The following is a 25607-nucleotide window of genomic DNA, read 5'->3' on the forward strand; positions in this document are numbered from 1 at the left end:
TGGTGCCCATTGGGATACCCTGCAACCCTGAGTGTGAATTAATTATTGGGAATTAACAACACATACTTATCAATTGATCCTTGGTTCACCACGGGGGCGGGGCGAGTTAGGCATTACTGAAACAATGAAGGTTAGTTACTGATAGGCCTCCTATGGACTATACAGTCTGATCTAGAGGCCTACAATATATCCATGGCAATGATGACACCTGTTGAATCTCTCAGTAAATCATAGGAACAATAGTGATGTTTGGACTGCTAGGTTTTCTGGTTACCATGGAAATGAGGGTGCTGGTTACAATTCTGTGTAATCACGCAGAGACTAAGGTATGATGCACCCCCTCCTCCCCCACCCCGTCTGTAACCATGACCAAAGAGTTGACTATTTCAGTTGCGTTTCCCGAGTAGCCCCAGCAACAGGAGAAGCATCTAGAAATATGATTAAGTATGGGGTGTCAGGATGCAAGCCCTAACAAGGAAGTGTGAAAAAAGAAACATGGCGGGGCATTTTTTTCAGTAGGAAAAGGCCAAATCTATTACATTGAATACAATGACATTGTTACTCTTGCTTCTTGCACAGGCGCAGTGCAGGACTGCTCCGAGCACGCCTACGCGCGCATTTTCTCCCCTTCCTCTCCCTCTTTCCACTTTTCTCTCCCTTTTTCTCCTCTCCTTTCCCCCTCCCACCACTTGGTCTTTCAGTTAGTTCTTTTAGGTCTCTCCTTCCGACCCCCACCCCCAGCTCCTCTCCCTTTCCTTTTCCCCCTCCCCCTTTCCTTTCCCGTCTCACGCGCCAGGCCGCTTGCACATGCGCATTAGGTGCAAAGCCTCGCTCTTTGTCCCCATCTGTCGTTCACACGAACTCAAGCCTTTGGCATTCGGCAGCCAATAGAATCTAAGAAATGGCGGAAAAATGATTCCGCCTCGGGAGCTAAACCTTGATTGGCAGTTCAGCTAACCAATCGAGAACGCCATTTTGTACCCCTTGGGAGGCACCGAGCTCCGTCGTCTCGTTTCCGGCGGTCGCGCGCTCTTTTCTCGGGACGGGAGAGGCCGTGTAGCGTCGCCGTTACTGCGAGGAGAGACCAGTCGGTAGAGGGTGAGTTTTGGGACGGCTTGGTTCTTGTTTGGGAGGATAGTGGGATTTCTTGGAACAATCAGCGAAGGAAGAGGCTAGGGCGAAACTAGGTTTTGAAGGTGGATGGCGCTTCCGAGGCCCCTTGAGGCCTTGTCTCTGCCGCCACACTGTCTTCTCAGCCCACCCGCGGGGGCCCACCTCTCTCAACTCGCTTCGCTTCGGGCTTTCCCCGTTTTCGTTCCCGCCCTGTTTCTTTGTGCAACTCATCTCCGAATCTTACCCGCGTCAGTAAGTTGCCGGCCTCTGAGCCGCCCTGGGCCCGAGGGTGTGGGGTCTATTATGAGAGATCGCTGAAGTCGTGGTTGGTTGGAGGAGGAGGCGCTTTGTCGGGCGCTCCTCCTCTCGGCCCCGCGAGGCCATTAATTCAGAATGGGCAAGTGGGGCCCCTCAAGCGATATTTCTTTGTCAAAACTCTTAGCTGGAAAGTTCCTCTGCATATCCAGAGCGCACCGCTTTCGTAGTCAGATTTCTGTATGCCCTTTTCCTAAGTCTTAGCCGCCTACCTCCTTGACGCATTTATATAGCCTCACTTTTTAAAATGAAACAAATTTATGGATTTCGCATCGAGTATTTTATTTTCCAGTTTGAGAAACTCTTACCATAACCTGACACGTTTCTTTGTGTTTTTAACAGAGAAGTCGAGGTTAGAGGGAACTGGGAGGCACTTTGCTGTCTTCAATCGAAGTTGAGGTAGGTGTAAGGGGATAGGGTTGCCAGACAAAACACGGGGCACCCAGTTGAATTAGAATTTCACCTACACAACCAATTATTTTTAAGTATATGTTGCGTAGTTTCAATTAAATTTCAAATTTAATTGTGGGTTGTGTATTTTATTTGCTAAATCTGGCAACTGTAGTGGGGGGGGCCCTGGCTATATTTATACTGTGTCTTTGTCCACCTTCCTTGTTATTAAATGAAAAGCCCTAAGAAACTCTTAGAGAAGGACCTTAGTTCATTTTACAGCTTTCAGGCTGGCCATCCAGGCGGCCATCTCAGTCTTGTAAATTTATATCAGATTTAGATTTCAGATATGTGTGATGTAGTGTTTGGTCCTCTACCTAAACATTTGTTTAACTGTAGCATGCCCAGTGGTTAGAGTCTTTCTCAACCAGCAATAAGTATTTTCTCTCAAAATTCTTCATCAGGATTATTAGTCTCAGGGACACAAGTAGACAGTAATCTTTGCTGCCGATCTTCGCGCTGTGTTCTCTTTTCAGAGGCCCAGTATTTAGGCGACAGTGAATTTATTACTCTGAAGAGGGTTCTCCACATATTTCCAAATTATATTGGTGGTCATCAAAAGTAGGTGATAGGAAGAAATACTTCTCAAGGTACTTGCTACTTGGTGGGCACTGTTATAGGTGCTTTATTATGACAGTCTTCACTAGTGCATTCCATCCTGGGCCTCTCCGGGGCCAGGGGAAGAGAGATGTTTAATACCTGGAACCCAAATAGGAAAAGATTTGATTCTGATGCCCACCTTGCCCCATCCCCAACTATTTCCAGGGTGAACTTTAGATTTTGTATGTTTTAACTTCCTGCTTTTATATCTTATTTTTTAAAACACTATTTCCTTTTTTTGTTTTGTTTTGTTTTTAAGGTATCTCATTTGCCTTGAAACTGCTACACCTGTTCATGGCATTTAAAATCCTTACAACTTTCTGAGAAAACGATGTTGCACTATGTGGCAAGAGTCACAGGATAAATTCTATTTTTAAGAATTTATCCTATGGAAATAATTAAATGGAAATAAAGCTGAAAGCCAGAAGACATTTACTGCAGCGTTATAATAGGAAAAGCCAAAAACAACCACCTAAATGTCTTATAGTAGGGAGTAGTTTAGTAAAGTAGTACATCCTGGTGAACTTTATATAGTCATTAAAAATTACAATTATGTTGACATTAGCAGAAATGAGGAAACTCTGAATATACAAGGGTGCATTATCAGTTACTGAAATGATAATGTATATCTAAATAAGCAAGAATGGAAAATTGTGGGAGGAATATTTAATCATAGATATGTCCAAAGATTTAGCTATGAGCATTGATTATAATGGTGAAAAATTAGAAACAACCCAGGTGTCCAACACAATAGGGACTTGGTTGATAACTGAATGCTGTGTCCATTAACGTAAAAGATTTAATAACATGAAAGCTGTTTATGATACGTCATAAAGTGGAAGAAACAGGTTACAAAATAGTTTTTATCATATCTCATTTCAAATACATAAATTAATGACTAAAAGGATATACCAACATGTTAACAGTGACTATATTTAGTGGCAGGTCTATGGATTTTTGTATTTGTATTTTTATTTATTTTGGTTCTTCTAAATTTTCTATATTACATTTTGTAATAAGTATCTGATTGTAATTTCTGTTTAAAAATTTTTAAATAAAATTTTAAGTTGTAATTTCTGATACCTTATAACATTAATGATAAAATTGATTAAATGATATAAATGTGAAAATTTAAATCTTGGCTGAAATGTCAAATGTGAGGTTTACCATCTGCCTCCTTCTACTCCCTATCCACTTTACCTTCCTCCCCCATTTTTATTTATTTTTCCATAGCACTTACCTCTTAAGTACTATATAATTTACTTATATATAGTCTCTCACTAGAAGCAAGTTCTGTAGGCAAGAATCTGCTTTGTTCACTAATCCACTCTAACCATCTAGAATAGTGCCTAGCAAATGGTAGGCATTCACTGAATATTTTTTGAATGAAATCATGAATTGAAAAATTATCAGTAACCTAAAAGCAATGCAGTTGTTTTCGTTTTTGCCTACCTTCTGTTCCTTGTCTATATTCACATCTTTACAATTTGAAAAAACCCTTTCCCCGTTAGAATATCAGACATCCTTGTGTTTATGTGGTCTTCATAATTTTTAATGCTGCGAACATTCTGTTGTATAGATGTACCATACTTTCATGAAAACCATTCCCCTAATTTTAGAAATTTAAGTCATTTTTATTGTTTTCTTACCATAAAGGCCATTACAATGAACATTTTCACGGGTGTAGTTTTTAATTTTAAAATTATTAGGATACATTTCCAGGAGTAGAATTTCCAAATTAAAGACTATGAATTAACATCTTGATAGCTCTTGTTACCTGTTTTCTTACTAAACTTTTGGATACAGAATTTGGTAATTGCATTGATGTTTTCAGTTTTGGTGGGATGTGACATAAAACGGATTAGGAATGTTTTTATACACATGAAAGTATTCCCATATACTCATCATCAAAATCAATAGTTACCAAGCCTTTGTCGCATTTCTTTCATCTGAGAAATATAATTTTCTGTGTTTATAATTATTTTTTGAGACAGACTCTCACTTTGTTGCCCAGGCTGGAGTGCAGTGGCACTGTCTTGGCCTACTGCAACCTCCGCCTCTCAGGTTCAAGTGATGCTCCTGCCTCATCCTCCTGAGTAACTGGGATTACAGATGCCCACCACCATGCCCAGCTAATTTTTGTGTTTTCGTTAGTGACGGGGTTTCACCATGTTGGTCAGGCTGGTCTTGAACTCCTGACCTCAAGCAATCCACCCTCCTTGGCCTCCCAAAGTGCTGGGATTACCAGTGTGAGCCACCATGCCCGGCCAATTTTATTTTTTGTTTTTTTGTTTTTTTGTTTTGTTTTGTTTTGTTTTTGTTTTTGAGACAGTCTCAATCTGTCGCCCAGGCTGGAGTGCAGTGGTGTGATCTCAGCTCACTGCAACCTCTGTCTCCCAGGTTCAAGTGATCCTCCCACTTCAGCCTCCCAAGTAGCTGGGATTACAGGTGCACACCACCACACCTGGCTAATTGTTGTTGTTTGTTTGTTTGTTTGTTTTGAGACGGAGTCTAGATCTGTCGCCCAGGCTGGAGTGCAGTGGCACAATCTCGGCTCACTGCAACCTCCACCTCCCAGGTTCAAGTGATTCTCCTGCCTCAGCCTCACGAGTAGTTGGGATTACAGGCGCCCACAACCACGCCCAGCTAATTTTTGTATTTTTAGTAGAGACGGGGTTTCACTGTGTTGGCCAGGCCGGTCTCGAACTCCTGACCTCATGATCCGCTCACCTCGGCCTCCCAAAGTGCTGGGATTACAAGCGTGAGCCACTGTGCCCAGCCTAATTTTTGTATTTTTAGTAGAAATGGGGTTTCACTATGTTGGCAAGGCTGGTCTTGAACTCCTGACCTCAAAATGATCCACTCACTTCTGCCTCCCAAAGTGCTGAGATTACAGGCGTGAGCCACTGTGTCCTACCTAATTTTTTTTTTTTTTTTTTTTTTTTTTTTTGAGATGGAGTCTCGCTCTGTTGCCCAGGCTGGAGTGCAGTGGTGCGATCTCAGCTCACTGCAGCCTCCACCTCCTGGGTTCAAGTGATTCTCCTGCCTCGGCCTCCTGAGTAGCTGGGACTACAGGCGCCCACCACCACGCCCGGCTAATTTTTGTATTTTTAGTATAGACGAGGTTTCACCATGTTGGCCAGGCTGGTCTTGAGCTCTTGATCTTTGTGATCCGCCTGCCTCAGCCTCCCAAAGTGCTGGGATTACAGGTGTGAGCCACCGCACCCAGCCAATTTTCTCTATTTCGAAGGAAGCATATAGTATTAATAATACGATGCTCATAAAAAGGTCCTTTTCTGCATCTTTCCTTCAGCTAAATTATTACTACAGGGTCTTGTGTTTGAGGGAATGGATTTAGGTTTGATGTCCTTTTAATTTCTGGAGAACTGTCCTTGAACAAGGAAGACTGTCCTCAGTTTGTTAACCTGATCAATTTGAAAAATTTTCATTTTAAAACTCACCTTTTGAATTCAGTCTGGATTATACCAATAATCTTGTTTTTATTTATTTATTTTTATTTATTTATTTTGAGATGGAGTTTCGCTCCTGTTGCCCAGGCTAGAGTGCAATGGCCACGATCTCGGCCCACCGCAACCTCCGCCTCCCGGGTTCAAGCGATTCTCCTGCCTCAGCCTCCCAAGTAGCTGGGACTATAGGTGCATGCTACCACACCCGGCTAATTTTTTGTATTTTTAGTAGAGACAGGGTTTTCCCATGTTGGCCAGGCTGGTCTCGAACTTCTGACCTCAGGTGATCTGGCCTGCCTTAGTCCCCCGAAGTGCTGGGATTACAGGCATGAACCACTGCACCCAGCCTATTTTTTTTCTCTATTTTTTTTGAGACAGGGTCTCATTCTGTTGCCTAGGCTGGAGTGCAGTGTTATGATTTGCCTCACAGCAACCTCCTCTTCCTGGGCTCAAGTGATTCTCTAGCCTCAGCCTCCCGAGTAGCTGGGACTACAGGCATGAGCCACTGCACCTGGCCTCCCCTCCCCCCTACTTTTTTTTTTTTTTTTTCTTTAATAAAGACTGAGTCTTGCTATGTTGCCCAGGCTGGTCTCAAACTCCTGGGTTCAAGCCATCTTCCCGCCTCAGCCTCCCAAAGTGCTGGGATTACAGGCCTGAGCCACCATGCTGGCTTCATTTGGTTTTTTTTTTTTTATTTCAACGTTTGGGAGCACAGAGCACTTGTTTTCTTTTTAATCTTATGTTGATTTTTAAATGATAGAATTTAACATTTTATTATTTTTATCTTTTTTTTTTTTTTTTTTTTTCCTCTTGAGACAGGATCTCATTCTCCCTGCCCAGGCTGGAATACAATGGTGTGATCACAGTTCACTGCAGCCTCAGCCTCTCAAGTAGCTGGGACTACATGAGTGTGCTATCATGCCTGGCTAATTTTTTTTTATACATATTTTTTGTAGAGGTGGGGCTCACTATGTTGCCCAGGCTGGTCTCTAACTACTGGGCCCAAGCAGTCCTCCTGCCTAGATCTCCCAAATTGCTGGGATTACAGATGTGAGCCACTGTGCCCAGCCTATTTATCTTTTCTTTTCTTTTTTTTTTTTGAGACAGAGTTTCGCTCTTGTGCAATGGCGCAATCTCGGCTCACGGCAACCTCCGCCTCCCAGGTTCAAGTGATTCTCCTGGCTCAGCCTCCTGAGTAACTGGGATTACAGGCATGTGCCACCACACCCCACTAATTTTTGTATTTTTAGTAGAGATGGAGTTTCACCATGTTGGTCAGGCTGTTCTTGCACTCTTGACCTCAGCTAATCCACTGGCCTCAGCCTCCCAAAGTGCTGGGATTACAGGCGTGAGCTGTCTCGCCTGGCCTGTCTTTTTATGTTTGCTTTTATTGCTTTAGTAGTCATTTGTCTTTCCACTGTAATTAATAAATATTTAGAGTGTATACTGTATGCCGGTAGTGAGCCAGCATTTTCACGTGTTTATTCTCATAGCCACTTTAAGAGACAGGTATTTTTATCATCCCCCTTAGAACAGCTGAAGAAACAGGTACAGAATAATTTACTAGTAAGTAGTACACAATTGAGGAACACAATTCAAACCTAAGGATGCCTAACCTCACAGCCCATACTAGTACCACTGTTATTTCTACAGTGTGTACTGTGGGCTAGGATTGGTAGGTACCAGAGAAGATAAGACTTTACTAGTCTTTGTCCTTGTGATAACCAGAATCTATTTCAATCATTTTGTTTTTAAAATGTGCTTAAATGTGTGATGGGGCGAGTTTTTAAGAGTAGATTCTTTTGGAAAAGTAATTTTCTATTAATGTGTAGTATCGAACTGGGAAGTTCCTCAAGTGATTCTAGTGCAAACAGTTCTCATCCAGTACTCATTTAGTTTTTAGGTGCAGTATAACTGTTGATGCCTCGTTGTTTTTAGATTTTTATTTTATTTTTAATTTTTTTGATTTTTTTAATTTTTAATTTAATTTTATTTTTGAGACAGAGTATAGCTGTGTTGCCCAGGCTAGAGTGCAGTGGTGCAGTCTCGGCTCACTGCCAGCTCCGCCTCCCGAGTTCACGCCATTCTCTTGCCTCAGCCCCCCGAGTAGCCAGGACTATAGGTGCCGGCCACCACGCCCGGCTAATTTTTTGTATTTTTAGTAGAGACGGGGTTTCACCGTGTTAGCCAGGATGGTCTTGATCTCCTGACCTCGTGATCTGCCCACCTCGGCCTCCCAAAGTGCTGGGATTACAGGCGTGAGCCACTGTGCCTGGCCAGATTTTTATTTTTATTTATTTATTTATTTATTTTTTTGAGATAGGGTCTTTCTTGGTTGCCGAGGCTGGAGTGCAGTGGCACAGTCATGGCTTACTACAGCCTCTAACTCATGGGCTCAAGTGAACCTCCAGCCCCAGCCTCCTGAGTAGCTGGGACTACGGCGTCACTATGCCTGGGTAGTGTTTTTTTGTTTTGTTTTGTTTTTTGGAGACGGAGTCTCACTCCGTCACCAGGCTGGAGTACAGTGGCACGATCTCGGCTCACTGCAGCCTCCACCTCCCAGGTTCAAGTGATTCTCCTGTCTCAGCCTCCCACGTAACTGAGATTACAGGCACCTGCTACCATTCCTGGCTAGTTGTTGTATTTTTAGTATAGATGTGGTTTCACCATGTTGGCCAGGCTTGTCTCGAACCCCTGACCTGGTGATCCACCCACCTCGGCCTCCCAAAGTGCTAGGATTACAGGCTTGAGCCGCATGCCCAACCTGCCTGGGTCATTTTTAAATGTTTTTGTAGAGATGGGGTCTCATGGTGTTGTCTAGGCTGGTCTTGAACTCCTGGGCTCAAGTGATCCTCCCATCTCAGCCTCCCAAGTACCTGGAACCACAGGCGTGTGCCACCACACCCAGCCAATTTTTGTATTTTTTTTGGTAGAGGTGAGGTTTCGCCATGTTGCCCAGGCTGGTCTCAAGCTCCTGGACTCAAGCAGTCCTCCCACCTCTGCCTCCCAAAGTGTTGGGATTACAGGTGTGAGCCACTGCACCCAGCCTTTTTATTTATTTTTTATTTTTTTCGTTTTTTGATTTTTACTATATTTTGTAACCTCCAGAACGCAAGATTTTTTTTTTTTTTAACATAGTTTCCATATACAACACTGATAGATTTTCAAATTGTTCTTTGTCGTGGTTGTTCAAAGTAACCAATTGTTTGCCTCTGGCAAAAGCCAGAGCACCAAAGGTGACGAATTACATGTAAGTCATCAGGAAGGTGGCTGATTGTGTTATTAGTACTGAATTTATTTATTAGTCTACTTTTTCTTCGTAGGGTGCAAAAATGCAGAGTAATAAAACTTTTAACTTGGAGAAGCAAAACCATACTCCAAGAAAGCATCATCAACATCACCACCAGCAGCAGCACCACCAGCAGCAACAGCAGCAGCCGCCACCACCGCCAATACCTGCAAATGGGCAACAGGCCAGCAGCCAAAGTGTGTATATACTAGGTGATGGAGTAGAAATGGATTCCCTCTGGGAATGGTTTCTTGGTTTTTAGATTAGTTTCTCGGGCTTATAAGGGAATAGGCCTTTATGGCACACCTTTGTTCTTTTTTCTCTTTACCTCTTAACACTTATGACGGAAAAGGCTGATTCTCCGAAACCAAGGAGCAAACATGTATGACAGCAGTTGAATACAGGTTGCTCTGCTGTGTTGGCACATTCTACTGCTAAACAGATGTCTGCATGTTTTACCTCAGCTTGGTTCTTAGAGGTAGTCATCAGATGACTGGTAGTTAAAAAGAATATAGAAGAGTCTTTAAGGCTTAAATGGAGAAGTCTGGTACTGAATACTGTACTTTTAGTCTTGAGCCTGTACCAGCTCATTGTAAAAAGTCTTTAAGTGTATGTTCTTGTTTGAGTACCAATTGTGTGCCTCTAAGACTAGAACCAATCCCAACTTTCTTTATTTCCAGAGATTACTATAAAGAATTGCTCTTTCCTAACTCATTTCATTTTGTTGCCCCCAGCCTGAAAGAATGGGAACTGTTAAGGTTATGAAAATTGGTGAGAGATTAGGAAAATGGAACAGTTACTTTGTTGTTTTTATTTTATTTTATTTTATTTTTTGGTTTATTCTCATCTGAAGGTACGTTTTGAATGGTAAAATCTGATGCCTTGTAACATAGGGCTCCTTCCTTGAACTGCTTAATTTTTCTCTTTGGCCGGTAGCGCCTATATTTTTGTCTCTCTTGCTTAGTCCAACTTGGCTTCTGGCCCGTCGTAGAGCTGTTCAGATGTCCTCTGCATACTGCTTTCACATTCTAAGGTGCAATTTACTCATAAGTGGTTAGGTTGCCTTGGGAAATTGTGTTTGCATTCTCTACAACGATTAATGTTTCCTCATCTATCAGTGGTTATAGGTCTTTGAGGATACGACTGTAATTCTGTTTCCCCAGTCTTTTAAGTGACTGTGTGTCTTCTTTCAGATGAAGGCTTGACTATTGACCTGAAGAATTTTAGAAAACCAGGAGAGAAGACCTTCACCCAACGAAGCCGTCTTTTTGTGGGAAATCTTCCTCCCGACATCACTGAGGAAGAAATGAGGAAACTATTTGAGAAATATGGAAAGGCAGGCGAAGTCTTCATTCATAAGGATAAAGGATTTGGCTTTATCCGCTTGGTGAGCAACTGTTGGCTTTTGAGGCATGTGCTCTAAAGGTGGGGAAGCTGGAGAATAATAGATGTGCAAAAATAGGCAGTGGAAATAATTCTCAGATGATTTGTTCATTGAAAGCTTGATGAAACAGAACCACAAAAATGGCACATTTTAATTTTTCCTCGTAAGTTTTGTTTCAAGGATAACAAGATTTTTGCCTAGGATACTGGAGCTGAAGTATGCCCTTTGGAACTTTTTTTTTTTTTTTTTGAGACGGAGTATCACTCTTGTGGCCCAGGCTGGCGTGCAGTGGCGTGGTCTCGGCTCACTGCAACCTCCACCTCCCGGGTTCAAGTGATTCTCCTGCCTCAGCCTCCTGAGTAGCTGGGATTACAGGCTGTCACCACACCCGGCTAATTTTTGTGTTTTTGGTAGAGACGGGGTTTCACTGTTTTGGCCAGGCTGGTCTCGAGCTCCTGACCTCAGGTGATCCACCCACCTTGGCCTCCCAAAGTACTGGGATTACAGACGTGAGCCACTGCACCTGGCTGGAACTTTTTTGTTTTAATTAGGAAATTTCAAACATATAGAAGTAGACAGAATAATAATGAACCTGCACATATGCATTGCATAGCTTCAGTAATTATCAAGTTGTGGTTAATTTTGTTTTATCTGTACCCTTCCCCTATTTGGTCCCCCCATGATCAAGAGATGGGTATCTCACCATGTTGCCTTGGCTAGACTTGAATTCCTGAGCTTAAGCAATTCTCTGTCCTCAGCCTCCTGAGTAGCTGGGACAATAGACAACGCACCACGGTGCCTGGTTTATTTGTATCTTTAAAAAATTATTTTAAATTGAATTAGCCAGGTATGGTGTACGTCTGTAGTCCTAACTACTCAACTAGGCTAAGATGATAGGGTTGATTGAGCCTAGGAGTTTGAGGTTACAGTGAGCTATGCTCATAGCACTGCACTTCAGCCTGGGTGATAGAGTGAGACCCAGTCTCTTAAAAAAAAAAACTAATGATGGTAAAACATACATAACATAAAATTTACTCTCTTAACCGTTTGTAAGTGTAGACATTATTTTAAAATCTGGTTCGATTTAGGGAAAGTTTATGAGAGGAAAACATTTCTATACATTACCTCCATAAATGGAAGAGAATAATGTGACAGCAGGATCACTGGATGGGGTGGTCAGAAGTGATTTTCATTCCAATCTGCCAAGTCATTTTCTCTGGGTATCAGGTTTCTCTTTAGTAATATGAAAGGGATCCCGTCAAGGTTCCTGGTTCCAAAGAGGCTTCTTGGAGGATATTCGTGATTCTGGTACATACCTAGCAAAAATTAGACTGAGCATGGTGGCTCATGCCTATAATCCCAGCACTTTGGGAGGCCAAGGTGGGCGGATCACTTGAGGTCAGGAGTTTGAGACCAGCCTGGCCAACATGGTTAAACCCTGTCTCTATTAAAACTACAAAAATTAGCTGGACATGGTGGTAAGTGCCTGTAATCCCACCTGCTCAGGAGGCTGAGGCAGGAGAATCACCTGAACCTGGGAAGCGGAGGTTGCAGTGAGCTCAGATTGCTCCACTGCACTCCAGTCTGGGTGACACAGCAAGACTCCGTCTCGAAAAAAAAAAACTAAAATATTCTAGGTGGTTTTAGGGTGGTCTTTTGTGTTTTTGTTTTTTTGAGACGGAGTTTTGCTCTGTTGCCCGTGCTGGAGTGCAGTGGCATGGTCTTGGCTCACTGCAACCTCCGCCTCCCAGGTTCAGGCAATTCTTCTGCCTCAGCCTCTGGAGTAGCTGGAACTACTGGTGCGTGCCACTGCGCCTGGCTAATTTTTTGTATTTTAGTAGAGACTGGGTTTCACCCTGTTGGCCAGGATGGTCTCGATCTCCTGACCTCGTTATCCACCCGCCTCGGCCTCCCAAAATTCTGGGATTACAGTTGTGAGCCACCATACCCGGCCAATGGTCTTTGTTTTCTAGATGATCTGTTGTCAATTGGGAGAATAATACCTATGAAATTGATGACCACCTAAGTGTTATTGACTTCTAGAACTACATGTGATTTATTGCAAGGTCATCAGAAGCAAACTAGGGTGGCCAAAGAGCACACAGTTAAGTTCTTTCACTTCTGTTTCTTTGTATGGTTTAGTTTTTCCAGGGAGATATTTTGTTATTGAACTATACGGCTTTAGACTGTTGATGGCTGCTAAGGTGTTCTTTGTCAAACTGAGTTATTCTAATTTTCCTCTGCTTCCTAGGAAACACGAACCTTAGCGGAGATTGCCAAAGTGGAGCTGGACAATATGCCACTCCGTGGAAAGCAGCTGCGTGTGCGCTTTGCCTGCCATAGTGCATCCCTTACAGTTCGAAACCTTCCTCAGTATGTGTCCAACGAACTGCTGGAAGAAGCCTTTTCTGTGTTTGGCCAGGTAGAGAGGGCTGTAGTCATTGTGGATGATCGAGGAAGGCCCTCAGGAAAAGGCATTGTTGAGTTCTCAGGGAAGCCAGCTGCTCGGAAAGCTCTGGACAGATGCAGTGAAGGCTCCTTCCTGCTAACCACGTAAGTGAGGGTCATTTTCAGACATAGACCTTAGATTGCTAATTCCTTCCATGGTCTGGAGAGTTAGCCTCTAGTAACCACTTTTCTATGTTTAAAGACTTTTGGTCAGCCTGGCATGGTGGCTGACTCCTGTAATCCCAGCACTTTGGGAGGCCGAGGCAGGCGGATCACCCAAGGTCAGGAGTTCGAGACCAGCCTGAACAACATGGTGAAACCCCATCTCTACTAAAAATACGAAAAATTAGCCGGGCATGGTGGCATGTGCCTGTAGTCCCAGCTACTTGGGAGGCTGAGGCAGGAGAATTGCTTGAACCCAGGAGGCAGAGGTTGCAGCGAGCTGAGATCACGCCACTGCACTCCAGCCTGGGCAACAGAGTGAAACTGCCTCAAAAAAATAAATAAAAGGCTGGATGCAGCGGCTCACACCTGTAATCCCAGCAATTTGGGAGGCCGAGGCGGGTGGATCATGAGGTGAGGAGATCAAGACCATCCTGGCCAACATGGTGAAAGCCCGTCTCTACTAAAATTACAAATAAATAAAATAAAAATACAAAAATTAGCGCACCTGTAGTCCCAGCAACTTGGGAGGCTGAGGCAAGAGAATCACTTGAACCTGGAAGGTGGAGGTTGCAGTGAGCCGAGATTGCGCCATTGCACTCCAGCCTGGTAATAGAGCAAGACTCTGTCTCAAAAAAAAAAAAAGAAAAAGACTTCTGGTTCAGGTGGGACGGATCACGAGGTCAGGAGATCGAGACCATCCTGGCTAACACGGTGAAACCCCGTCTCTACTAAAAAATACAACAAATTAGCCGGGTGTGGTGGTGGGCGCCTGTAGTCCCAGCTACTCCGGAGGCTGAGGCAGGAGAATGGTGTGAACCTGGGAGGTGGAGCTTGCAGTGAGCCGAGATTGCGCCACTGCACTCCAGCCTGGGTGACAGAACAAGACTCCGTCTCCAAAAAAAGAAAGAAAAAAAAAAGACTTTTGGTATTAGAGTGGGCGTGGTGGCTCACGCCTGTAATCCCAACACTTAGGAGGCTGAGGCGGGTGGTGAATCACGAGGTCTTGAGTTTGAGACCAGCCTGGCCAATGTGGTGAAACCCCGTCTCTACTAAAAATACAAAAATTAGCTGGACACGGTGGTGGGTGCCTGTGATCCCAGCTACTCGGGAGGCTGAGGCAGGAGAATCACTTGAACCCCGGAGGCAGAGGTTGCAGTGAGCCGAGATTGCACCACTACACTCTAGCCTGGGCGACAGAGGAAGACTCCGTTTCCAAAAAAAAAGACTTAGTAAGCTTTCTCATATGATTTTTGCTATAATCTTACATTAATAGAAGTGGGATGACGATTATGAAAAATAACTTTTTAGTCATTCGGTAGGTTGTCATTTAATCAGTGTTAAGTCTCTGAAGTTTTAGAGCTCTGAAAAGTTGATTTGTGCATGCAGTATCTCTGTTTATCACAAGTCATTTCTCAGTGTCTGTAGATGTTTAGGCTGTACTTAAGTAGTGCACCTACCTACTTGGAATATCTTTTTGAGACTGTATTCAGAGATCTAAGTCCTCATTTCGTCCAGTCAACCCCAGATTTTCTTTTTTCTTTTTCTTTTTCTTTTCTTTCTTTTTTTTTTTTTAAAGACAGAGTCTCACTCTGTAGCCCGGGCTGGAGTGGTGCAGTGGCGCAATCTCGGCTCCTTTCAACCTCTGTCTCCCGGGTCCAAGCGATTCTCCTGCCTCAGCCTCCCAAGTAGCTCGGATTACAGACGTCTGTAGAGTCAGGGTTTCACCATGTTGGCCATGCTTGTCTTGAACTCCTGACCTCGTGATTCACCCGCCTCGTCCTCCGAAAGTGCTGGGATTACAGGCGTGAGCCACCACCCCCGGCCCGACCGCAAATTTTTTATAATGTCATTAGGTATAAAAACTCCTTCAGAGGTGTTTGTCCAATCCTGAGCCCTAGCTAATTCATTGTGCCAGTGACGTGTAGAGAAGAAGCCTGGTGGGGAATGATTTGATTAACACTGAACTTTGTTCTTTCTTCCAGATTTCCTCGTCCTGTGACTGTGGAGCCCATGGACCAGTTAGATGATGAAGAGGGACTTCCAGAGAAGCTGGTTATAAAAAACCAGCAATTTCACAAGTATGCAGTGTTGATAGATTTCCCTATTAGGTGTTTCCTTCTTAAGGAAGCTTATAAAGGGATATGTAAAAGAGGCAGGTCTTTGCTGCACATGTTCACTGGCAGCCATTATCTTGGTCCTCACAAGGAATGCAATTCTTAGCTGGGGTAATTCTGGACAAAGTTAGTAACCTAGGAACCTTGCCTATAGGGAACGAGAGCAGCCACCCAGATTTGCACAGCCTGGCTCCTTTGAGTATGAATATGCCATGCGCTGGAAGGCGCTCATTGAGATGGAGAAGCAGCAGCAGGACCAAGTGGACCGCAACATCAAGGAGGCTCGTGAGAAGCTGGAGATGGAGATGGAGGCTGCACGCCATGAGCACCAGGTCATGCTAATGAGACAGGGTGAGTCTAGGCCTGTAAGTCTTACAGCTGAAAGGACAAAATGACATTTTTAAATGGGTTTCTTTGTATCAATTAGCAGAAAGGCCTAAATCTCTGCTTTTATACTTAGAAATATTTTGCGTTGATTTTGGTAGATAAATAGGCTTGGAGATGTGGCAGAGATACTGGATTCTGTGGAGAAGGAAATGATAGGTTTAACTTCATTTTGGAATCTGGACACCACAGGTGGTTCCAAAGGAATTAGATCCTCTTTGCTTTCTGGATCTTTATTTGAAGAAAGTCATTAGATCTATATGAACACAATGAGGAATATTCTTAGTCTGTTGTTTTTTTAGATTTGATGAGGCGCCAAGAAGAACTTCGGAGGATGGAAGAGCTGCACAACCAAGAGGTGCAAAAACGAAAGCAACTGGAGCTCAGGTAACTTTTCTCGAACACTTTTTCCCTGACAACTCTAAAAGATAATGTCTCACTCCTCTTTCCTACTGCCATGCTACCTCATGTATTTATAAATGTGTTGGCAAATATTTCCTGGCTGCTTCTCAGGTTCTTTCTTTGGATTGGAGATGTTTTAGCTGCCCATGGTCCTAGAAGTTACCTGCTAAAAAGAAAGCAGCTGAATGCTGGTCTCATGAGGTTTCTTTGGGGGTTGCCTCAGGGCTGGGCACACTTAACAGTGAGTTTCCTGGTGAACTGATAGTTTTCAGTAGGCCAGTCTCCTTGGTTGAGTCCCCTGTTAACCTGCTCAAGTTCTGAAATGCCTCTGTCTTAAATACATTGGTGACTCTCTGTAGGCAGGAGGAAGAGCGCAGGCGCCGTGAAGAAGAGATGCGGCGGCAGCAAGAAGAAATGATGCGGCGACAGCAGGAAGGATTCAAGGGAACCTTCCCTGATGCGGTATATCTCCCATGTGCCCATGATGTACCAGACCAGTCGTGATAAGACAAACTCACCATGAATTGTCTGCTAGGTTACCGGTTATGACCAATTTTCCCGTGTTGTGAAATAACCCTTTAGAAAAAGGAATTCATAAGAAGGAGAGGTAAGGTTTGAAGAGGAGTTCTTGCCTCACAAGCAATATAGGATGAAAAACTGGGTCTGCTGTATTCTGTTTAGACTCAGTGACTATAGGAAGAGATATGCAACCTTGGCTAGTCCTCTGCTGTCCTTGCAGTTGTACAGGTTGGAGCTTCAGAAGCAATCTCTTCCCCCTTTCACCTCTCTGTTGCTAATAGGAGGCTCTGGCTTATGTCCTAGTAGCTCTGTGACCTTGAATTTGTTGCACAACTAGCAAGGGTTGTGCTCCTCAGCTTTCTCAGTGCTGTTTGGACGTGTTATCACTCTGTCTACTTCCCTTAGTGTGTGGTCCTTGATGGATTGTGGTAGAATGCACTGCTGTCTTGGACTGTCTTGAGTATTTTTTGTTTTTCAGAGAGAGCAGGAGATTCGGATGGGTCAGATGGCTATGGGAGGTAAGGACTTAGGAAGTTAATGGCTCTGATTTCCTTTTTTGTTTGGTCTTTGGTGAACTATGTAGCTTCTGCTACCTACTTTAAGGGGATGACATGCATGTCTTTCTTAGCCCAGAGGTCTTGTTGAGTTGTTTCCTTTGGCATAGAAAGAGACTAACAATCTTTATCCCTTGTACTGATCACACTACTCTGCCTTAGGTGCTATGGGCATAAACAACAGAGGTGCCATGCCCCCTGCTCCTGTGCCAGCTGGTACCCCAGCTCCTCCAGGACCTGCCACTATGATGCCAGATGGAACTTTGGGATTGGTAATAAAACTGCAGGGCCTTAACAGTAATTCTGAATGGTGGTAGGAGGAGAACAGGCATTGCTTTCACAGCCCCTGGGGGCCTACCTCAGTTTGCTATAGATAGCAGTCTTTTTTTTTTTTTTTTTTTTTTGGAGACAGTTTCCCTCTTGTTGCCCAGGCTAGAGTGCAATGGCATGGTCTTGGCTCACTGCAACCTCCACCTCCTGGGTTCAATCGATTCACCTGCCTCGGCCTCCCAAGTAGCTGGGACTACAGGTGCTTGCCACCACGCCCGGCTAATTTTTGTATTTTTAGTAGAGACAGGGTTACACCATGTTGGCCAGGCTGGTCTCGAACTCCTCACCTCAGGTGATCCGCCAGCCTCGGCCTCCCAATTTTGTATTTTTATTAGAGACTGAGTTTGACCACGTTGGTCAGGCTGTTCTTGAACTCCTGACCTCAGATAATCTGCCCGTCTCGATCTCCCAAAGTGCTGGGATTACTGGCGTGAGCCACCAAGCCCGGCCCAGATAGCAGTCTTTAGAACTGCTGGTATCCATTAAATGTAACCTCAAGGTCTTTATTTTTGAATCTTGAGCAAACTCAGTCTCTATACTTAATCTAGGAGTTAAGTAAATGCCACCATCTGACTGGCCAGTCTGATTGACTATGTTTGTTGGAGGGAAGTCAATGAAGGCTAAGCATTATCACATAAAATAGTTGTGAATCCAAATAACTTCATGGCTCATGCAATCCTGGGGTTGTTTTGGTTATGGTGTTAAAATGCCAAAACTGGATAGTTTGGTTGTTTTTGTTTTTGTTTTTGTTTTTTCTTTTTCTTTTTGAGACAGAGTTTTGCTCTTGTCGCCCAGGCTGGAGTGCAGTGGTGCAATCTTGGCTCACGGCAACCTCCGCCTCCCAGGTTCAAGCGATTCTCCTGCCTCAGCCTCCTGAGTAGCTGGGATTACAGGCATGCGCCACCACTTCTGGGGTTATCCGCTAGAGTTCTAAACAGACTTAATCACCCACTCCTACCTACCATCAGGAGCCTTGAATAGTTGAATGGAAATAGCCTCCAGTGGAGGGACTACAGATGGGTGGGAAGCTTCCAACAATGGTTCTGTTACAATGTTGCTCTCTTTTTCTCTTTAAGACCCCACCAACAACTGAACGCTTTGGTCAGGCTGCTACAATGGAAGGAATTGGGGCAATTGGTGGAACTCCTCCTGCATTCAACCGTGCAGCTCCTGGAGCTGAATTTGCCCCAAACAAACGTCGCCGATACTAATAAGTTGCAGTGTCTAGTTTCTCAAAACCCTTAAAAGAAGGACCGTTTTTGGACTAGCCAGAATTCTACCCTGGAAAAATGTTAGGGATTCCTTCCAATAGTTAGATCTACCCTGCCTGTACTACTCTAGGGAGTATGCTGGAGGCAGAGAGGGCAAGGGAGGGGTGGTATTAAACAAGTCAATTCTGTGTGGTATATTGTTTAATCAGTTCTGTGTGGTGCATTCCTGAAGTCTCTAATGTGATTGTTGAGAGCCTGGGGAAACCATGGCAAAGTGGATCCAGTTAGAGCCCATTAATCTTGATCATTCCGTTTTTTTTTTTGTTTGTTTTTTTTTTTTTTTGTCCATCTTGTTTCATTTGCTTGCTCCGCGCCCGAGATGGAGTCTTACTCTGTCGCCCAGGCTGGAGTGTAGTGGCACGATCTCGGCTCACTGCAATCTCTGCCTCCCGGGTTCAAGCTTGTCCAGGCTGATCTTGAACTCCTGACCTCATGATCCACCCTCCTCAGCCTCCCAAAATGCTGGGATTACAGGGGTGAGCCACCGTGCCCAACCTCACTTGCTTTCTTATCCTTACACTCCCCCAGTCCCAGAGAAACTGCCACATACACCACAAAAACCAAACATCCCCCAATGACCTTAGCCCCATTGCTCCATTGACTCCCAGGTGAGAATTCAGGCAAACGTCCACAAAGGTCACAGGCAGCGTACATACGGTTCTGTTATACCCCATATATTACCCCTTCATGTCCTAAAGAAGACATTTTCTCTTAGAGATTTTCATTTTAGTATATCTTTAAAAAAAAAATCTTGTGTTAACTTGCCTCCATCTTTTTCTTGGGTGAGGACACCCAGGAATGACCCTTTTGTGTCTATGATGTTGCTGTTCACAGCTTTTCTTGATAGGCCTAGTACAATCTTGGGAACAGGGTTACTGTATACTGAAGGTCTGACGGTAGCTCTTAGACTCGCCTATCTTAGATAGTCATGCTGTGCATTTTTTTTTCATTGGTGTACTGTGTTTGATTTGTCTCATATTTGGAGTTTTTCTGAGAAATGGAGCAGTAATGCAGCATCAACCTATTAAAATACATTTTAAGCCTTTTAATTTTCTGTGGTGTTTTTGAAGGGGAAAGGAGGGAGGGGAGTTGTCTTAGGAGATGAGCAGTAGGCTCTATAAAGGTAATCCTTTATGACCTTTTGATTACAGTATTGATCTAGACAAACGTGGGGAGGAGGTGGGGATGAGATGCATCAAATGGCTGAAGGGGTTGGCAAGGATTAGCGCTATTGACACTACATGGAAATGATGGAGGAAAGCTGCCCCTCTGAAAGAGAAAGAAAATGGGCTTAATCCTTATCGAGCTGGGGGCGGGGGAGGTCTCAAAATTGGTATTTGTTTCTTAGCAGCTGCTGCCATGTCCAAGGCTTGGAATTGCCGTGGTGAATCTAAAACTGTCTCAATAGTGATGAGCTGACCTCACCCAAGTTCCAAGCCTTACTCTGCCTGATCCTTTTTTCCTGAGCCTCAGAGCTAAAATGCCCCTGAGCTCTTTCCTATTGGCTGGAAAGACCAACTGAAGTTCCCTTGCCCATGTTAGGAGGTGTACGCCTCCTGAACTAAAGATAGAAACAGCTGGCCCTTCCAGGCAGCTAAAAGCTTCCAGACTAAGAGGTGTTCCCCATTCGGCAGCCAGACTCCTTGAAATACCCTTTCAGTAATCATTCAACCAACGCTTCCATGTCTCTACTCTGTCGTAACAAAGGCTGTGGGCAGCACTTTGACCCTAATACCAACCTTCCTGGTGAGTAAATCCTGACCTGGCCAGGGGCTCTGTGTGGGTGCTGGGGACTGGTCAGCTGGGGGGCTGTGTGTTTGAGGAGTGGGGAAAGAAACTACCTGCCCTAGTTTAATTGGTCTGAGTGATCTTAACAGCCTTTGCTGGCTTTTTTTTTTTTTATTTTCTTCACATTATATGGGAAGAAACCATAAATACAAACCCGGGGAAGAGGTGAAAAATGATACTTGGTATAGTTATCTTCCCTTCCTTGATAACTTGTACTGATGTCCACAGATTCCTGTTGCCATCACCCTGGGGTCCCAATCTTCCATGATGCACTTAAGGTGAGGAGTAGGTGAGGGGGGTTAGCAAGAGCATTTCCTAGAAGAGATAATACCCAGGAAGCTAAGCTGATCTGGGTCTCTTGTTATCAGGGTTGGTCCTGCTGCCGAAAGCGAACTGTAGATTTCTCTGAGTTTTTAAACATCAAGGTAAATTATTTATGTACTTGGATTCTGCCCCCAATAGAAGGATTCTATCCCTAATCCTTATCTCCTTATCTATACTAGGGCTGTACTATGGGACCACACTGTGCTGAGAAGCTTCCTGAGGCCCCTCAACCTGAAGGCCCTGCTACAAGCAGTTCACTTCAGGAGCAAAAACCTCTGAATGTGATTCCAAAGTCAGCAGAGACCTTGCGCCGGGAGAGGCCCAAGTAAAGAGGAGGAGGCCCCTGGACTTTTCTTATTTTCATGTAGCTTCCTAGGAGTGATTAATGGGTCATTGAGGACTGGGAACTAGGGACCAGGGATGTGAGGAGGGCCAGATGTCAGGGTTTGAATGGTGTATATCCTGTGCCTTAGGGGAAATTTGTGTCTGGAAATAACACCCTTTTCTCTAAGGTGGTATGGGATGATGGGATAGATACCTGAATCAACAGAGTAGATAGCCCCTCACAAGTAACACAAAAGGGATTGTTGAGAATGACTTCTCTTTCTAGAAAAGAACTTTAAGATAAATCTCATATCAATGTATTGTATTATTGGCAGCCAGGAGACTTCCCAAATTTTGTGGGAATAATAAGAGCAACAGAAGGAAGTCATATTAGGTCCACAATTAGATAAAGAGGAAGAGGATATGACTCAGTTCTGCAGAGAAAAGTGGTTAGGTTTAGAGCAACTGAGTAGATGGGTAAGAGAAGTGCTGGGGATTTCTCTAGGGTTCAGGTATTTGGGATGTCCACAGAGATGAAAACTGGCAATGGAGTTGCTACCCAACCTCTCCAACTCTGCCTCACTTTCAGCAGGCTTCTTTAATTCCATTACCATCGGTGGGAGTGTTGGAGCTAGCAATCATAGCTAATGGGTCAGAACTAAATCACCACCCATAACCCCTAGGTCAGAGTTGCCTCTGAAGCTGCTGCCGCTAAATATATCCCAAGCCCTGGAAATGGCATTGGAACAGAAGGAATTAGACCAGGAACCTGGGGCAGGTAGGTGGGTCTTTAGTAGGATCAACTTCATAGACTGGAATTTAGTGGAAGTGGCAATTGAGTGAGGGTATGGATAAGTTCCTGACTCTGTTTCCCTTGCCCAGGACTTGACAGTAGTCTGATCCGGACTGGTTCCAGCTGCCAGAACCCAGGATGTGATGCTGTGAGTGAGAGTTTTGAGGGGCTCAAGCATATGGCTGAGGGATGACTGGGTATAGATAGGCTGAGTAGGATATACCTTAGAATGACCTGGTTCTACTTTATCCTTCTTAGGTTTACCAAGGCCCTGAGAGTGATGCTACTCCATGTACCTACCACCCAGGAGCACCCCGATTCCATGAGGGGTGAGGGAGGGGAGTGGGTGGGCTATGAGACAGGTTTCTCCTAATATTTGGTCATAAGATAATACTGGGGGTGAGAGAATTCAGTTGAATTATCTTCCTACTTCAGGATGAAGTCTTGGAGCTGTTGTGGCATCCAGACCCTGGATTTTGGGGCATTCTTGGCACAGCCAGGGTGCAGAGTTGGTAGACATGACTGGGGGAAGCAGGTAAGCCCCAGCTTTCCTGAACTCTTGATTAGAACCCAATCTCAGAGGTAAATTCTCCTCCCTCTCTGTACCACATAGCCAAGCTCCCTGTCTTCTCCCTTTAGTGCAGACCAAATAAGATTCTGCTCCTTATCCCTCAACAGCCCAGAGGCTTTGCAATATAAGGTTGTGTTAATCTTTTTGAGACTCTCTGTCTCTTCTCCACATGCATCATGAGAACTCCCCTTTGGTTAAGAATTTATTCTTACCACCTGCATTTCACATCTTCTCTTTAGCTCCCAGCATCTTGCCGCCATGATTGGCACCAGACAGATTCCTTAGTAGTGGTGACTGTATATGGCCAGATTCCACTTCCTGCGTTTAACTGGGTGAAGGCCAGTCAAACTGAGGTGAGCAATGATCTGATGTTGGATGGGAGGATAGTGAATTGGGTGATACTACAATCTCACAGGCAGAGTTGCCATTTGCTGTTAACCTGTAGGCTCCATAGTACCCTCAGAGGAAAGGAGAGTTATTAGGTCAGGGCTGTCTGGCCAACCTGTGGATCACACCTCTGACCTGGTTATCTGTCGTAATGACCTATTCTAACCTTCTGGGTTTGTTACTACCCCTGTAATTCTTTTCTCTCAGCTTCATGTCCACATTGTCTTTGATGGTAACCGTGTGTTCCAAGCACAGATGAAGCTCTGGGGGGTAAGTGAAGACCAGGGGACACAAAAGCGGGAGGCAGATGGGTGAAAGAGTGGCTAGACTGGAATAGAGGGTGTCTTGAGGGAAGGAGTTGTACCAGGAAAATGGAGGTTTTCTCTTCATTTGCTTTCATTTTCTCTCTCTCTCCTGCTCTTCCTATTTCCCTCTTTCCCTCCCCTCTTCCTTCTCCCTTTTCATCTCTCATTTCTTTCCTCTCTCTCCCTTATTGTCTTATTCCTCTCTTACCTTTTTTCTCACCTTATTTATTGAAATTTTCTCTCTCTCATTTGTCACCACTCCACCCTGACCCCAATGCCTTTGATTTCCTCATTCTCTCTTTCTTCTGTTTTCCTTTGCTCCTCCTCAGGTCATAAACGTGGAGCAGAGCTCTGTCTCCTTGATGCCATCTCGGGTTGAAATCTCCCTGGTCAAGGCTGACCCAGGATCCTGGGCCCAGCTGGAGCACCCTGATGCACTAGCTAAGAAGGCTAGGGCAGGGGTTGTGTTAGAGATGGATGAGGAAGAATCTGACGATTCAGATGATGATCTGAGCTGGACAGAGGAGGAGGAAGAGGAGGAAGCAATGGGGGAATAGTGACACCAGACAGTTGATGTCTAGATAGGACCTCAATGATTCCCTTAGAATCTTAGAGACCAGGATATTGTTGGCCATGTGGTGTCATTGAGCAGCAGGAGGCTGAAGGAGGGGAGAACAAAATTGTCCAAACCATGCTGTTTTTTCCCTTAAATAAATCTTGTATTCTTCAGTTTCACATAGTGTCATTCTCTCACCTCACTATCTAAGATTGTATTTATTACCCCCAACTGTGTGTTCAACACACGTTGTAAAAACAAGCACATGCACATTCAATCTATTTCTCACAACCACCAGGTATTTACTGAGTACTCCCTATGTGCCTAGTTATGTGCCCAGTTATGGTTTAGAAATACCTGAGAAACAGAAGACTTACTCATTTCTGTCAACAAAGTAACAACCTGGCTGACAAGACCAATCTACATGAAATAATAATAAACATTATCAGGTAGTTTAACTGAGTGCTAAATTGTGCAGTACAGTTTTTAAGAGCTATAGTTGAAAGAATGGAAAAGTTAATGTGGACAGTAGTAAAAAGGGAAGACTCCGTGGTGGAAGAAGTCCTTTTTTTTTTTTTTTTTTTTTTTTTTTAGAGACGGAGTCTTGCTTTGTCACCCAGGCTGGAGTGCAGTGGTGTAATCTCAGCTCACTGCAACCTCCGCCTCCTGGGTTCAAGCGATTCTCCTGCCGAGTAGCTAAAACTACAGGCGCTTGCCACCATGCCCAGCTAATTTGAAATACAGTTTATTTTTTTCTTTGGTTGCTTATGCTTTTGATGTCATATCTAAGAAACCATTACCTAATCCAAGGTCATGAACATTTGTCCCTACGTTTTTTTCTTTTTTTTTTTCTTTTTTTTTTTGAGACGGAGTCTCGCTCTGTCACGCAGGCTGGAGTGCAGTGGCGCAATCTCGGCTCACTGCAAGCTCCACCTCCCAGGTTCACGCCATTCTCCTGCCTCAGCCTCTTGAGTAGCTGGGACTACAGGCGCCTGCCACCTCGCCTGGCTAATTTTTTGTATTTTTAGTGGAGACGGGGTTTCACCATGTTAGCCAGGATGGTCTCGATCTCCTGACCTCGTGATCTGCCCGTCTTGGCCTCCCAAAGTGTTGGGATTACAGGCGTGAGCCACCGTGCCTGGCCCCTATGTTTTTTTCTAAGAGTTATACAGGGCTGGGCGCGGTGGCTCACACCTGTAATCCCTGCACTTTGGGAGGCTGAGGCAGGTGGATCACCTGAGGTAGGGAGTTCGAGACCAGCCTGGCCAACATGATGAAACCTCGTCTCTACTAAAAATACAAAAAATTAGTTGAGTGTTGTGGCACATGCCTGTAATCCCAGCTACTCAGGAGGCTGAGGCAGGAGAATCACTTGAAGCTGGGAGGCAGAGATTGCAGTGAGCTGAGATGGCAGCTGGGCAACAAGAGCAAAAACTCCATCTCCAAAAAAAAAAGAGTGATATAGTTTTTTAGCTCTTACATTTAGGTCATTGATTCATTTTCAATTAATTTTTGTATGTGATGTGAAGTAGGGGTCCAACTTTATGCTTTTGCATGTGGATGTCCAGTTGTCTCAGTACCATTTGTTGAAAAGACTATTCTTTTTCCCATTGAATTGTCTTGGTTCCCTAGTTGAAAATTAACTAACCATAAATGTGAAGGTTAAGAAGTCCAGTTGACCCTTGAACAATACAAGGTTGGGGAACTGACTCCCCACACATTTGACTTCTTTTTTAAAATTTTTATTAATTTAT

General features: G+C 44.3%; 2 protein-coding genes across 5 annotated transcripts; both read left to right on the forward strand.

Annotated features, from left to right (window-relative positions):
* Positions 1–575: 575 nt before the first annotated feature.
* On the forward strand, positions 576–19854 carry NONO (non-POU domain containing octamer binding). Of its 3 annotated transcripts, none has more exons than XM_054470798.2 (12): positions 576–1098; positions 1771–1827; positions 9269–9431; positions 10428–10621; positions 12870–13171; positions 15214–15309; positions 15500–15696; positions 16032–16116; positions 16491–16593; positions 17129–17168; positions 17367–17476; positions 18611–19854. In XM_054470798.2, the coding sequence occupies exons 3-12, from the start codon at positions 9278–9280 to the stop codon at positions 18743–18745; spliced, it is 1416 nt and encodes a 471-aa protein (XP_054326773.1). In that variant the 5' UTR covers positions 576–1098; positions 1771–1827; positions 9269–9277; the 3' UTR covers positions 18746–19854. The 3 variants fall into 3 exon arrangements, with proteins under 3 accessions (XP_054326773.1, XP_054326772.1, XP_063516617.1); XM_063660547.1 differs by having other exon boundaries at positions 1076–1365; XM_054470797.2 differs by lacking the exon at positions 1771–1827 and having other exon boundaries at positions 971–1098.
* Positions 19855–19922: 68 nt separating this feature from the next.
* ITGB1BP2 (integrin subunit beta 1 binding protein 2) lies at positions 19923–24032 on the forward strand. 2 transcript variants are annotated; one of them, XM_054470799.2, is made up of 11 exons: positions 19923–20551; positions 20822–20871; positions 20962–21018; positions 21097–21242; positions 21925–22019; positions 22124–22182; positions 22293–22363; positions 22470–22569; positions 22845–22958; positions 23200–23262; positions 23627–24032. In XM_054470799.2, the coding sequence occupies exons 1-11, from the start codon at positions 20488–20490 to the stop codon at positions 23852–23854; spliced, it is 1047 nt and encodes a 348-aa protein (XP_054326774.1). In that variant the 5' UTR covers positions 19923–20487; the 3' UTR covers positions 23855–24032. The 2 variants fall into 2 exon arrangements, with proteins under 2 accessions (XP_054326774.1, XP_054326775.1); XM_054470800.2 differs by lacking the exons at positions 20822–20871; positions 20962–21018; positions 21097–21242 and having other exon boundaries at positions 20521–20551.
* The last annotated feature ends 1575 nt before the right edge of the window (positions 24033–25607 follow it).

This window comes from Pongo pygmaeus, chromosome X, assembly GCF_028885625.2.
Source record: "Pongo pygmaeus isolate AG05252 chromosome X, NHGRI_mPonPyg2-v2.0_pri, whole genome shotgun sequence".
NCBI lineage: Eukaryota > Metazoa > Chordata > Mammalia > Primates > Hominidae > Pongo > Pongo pygmaeus.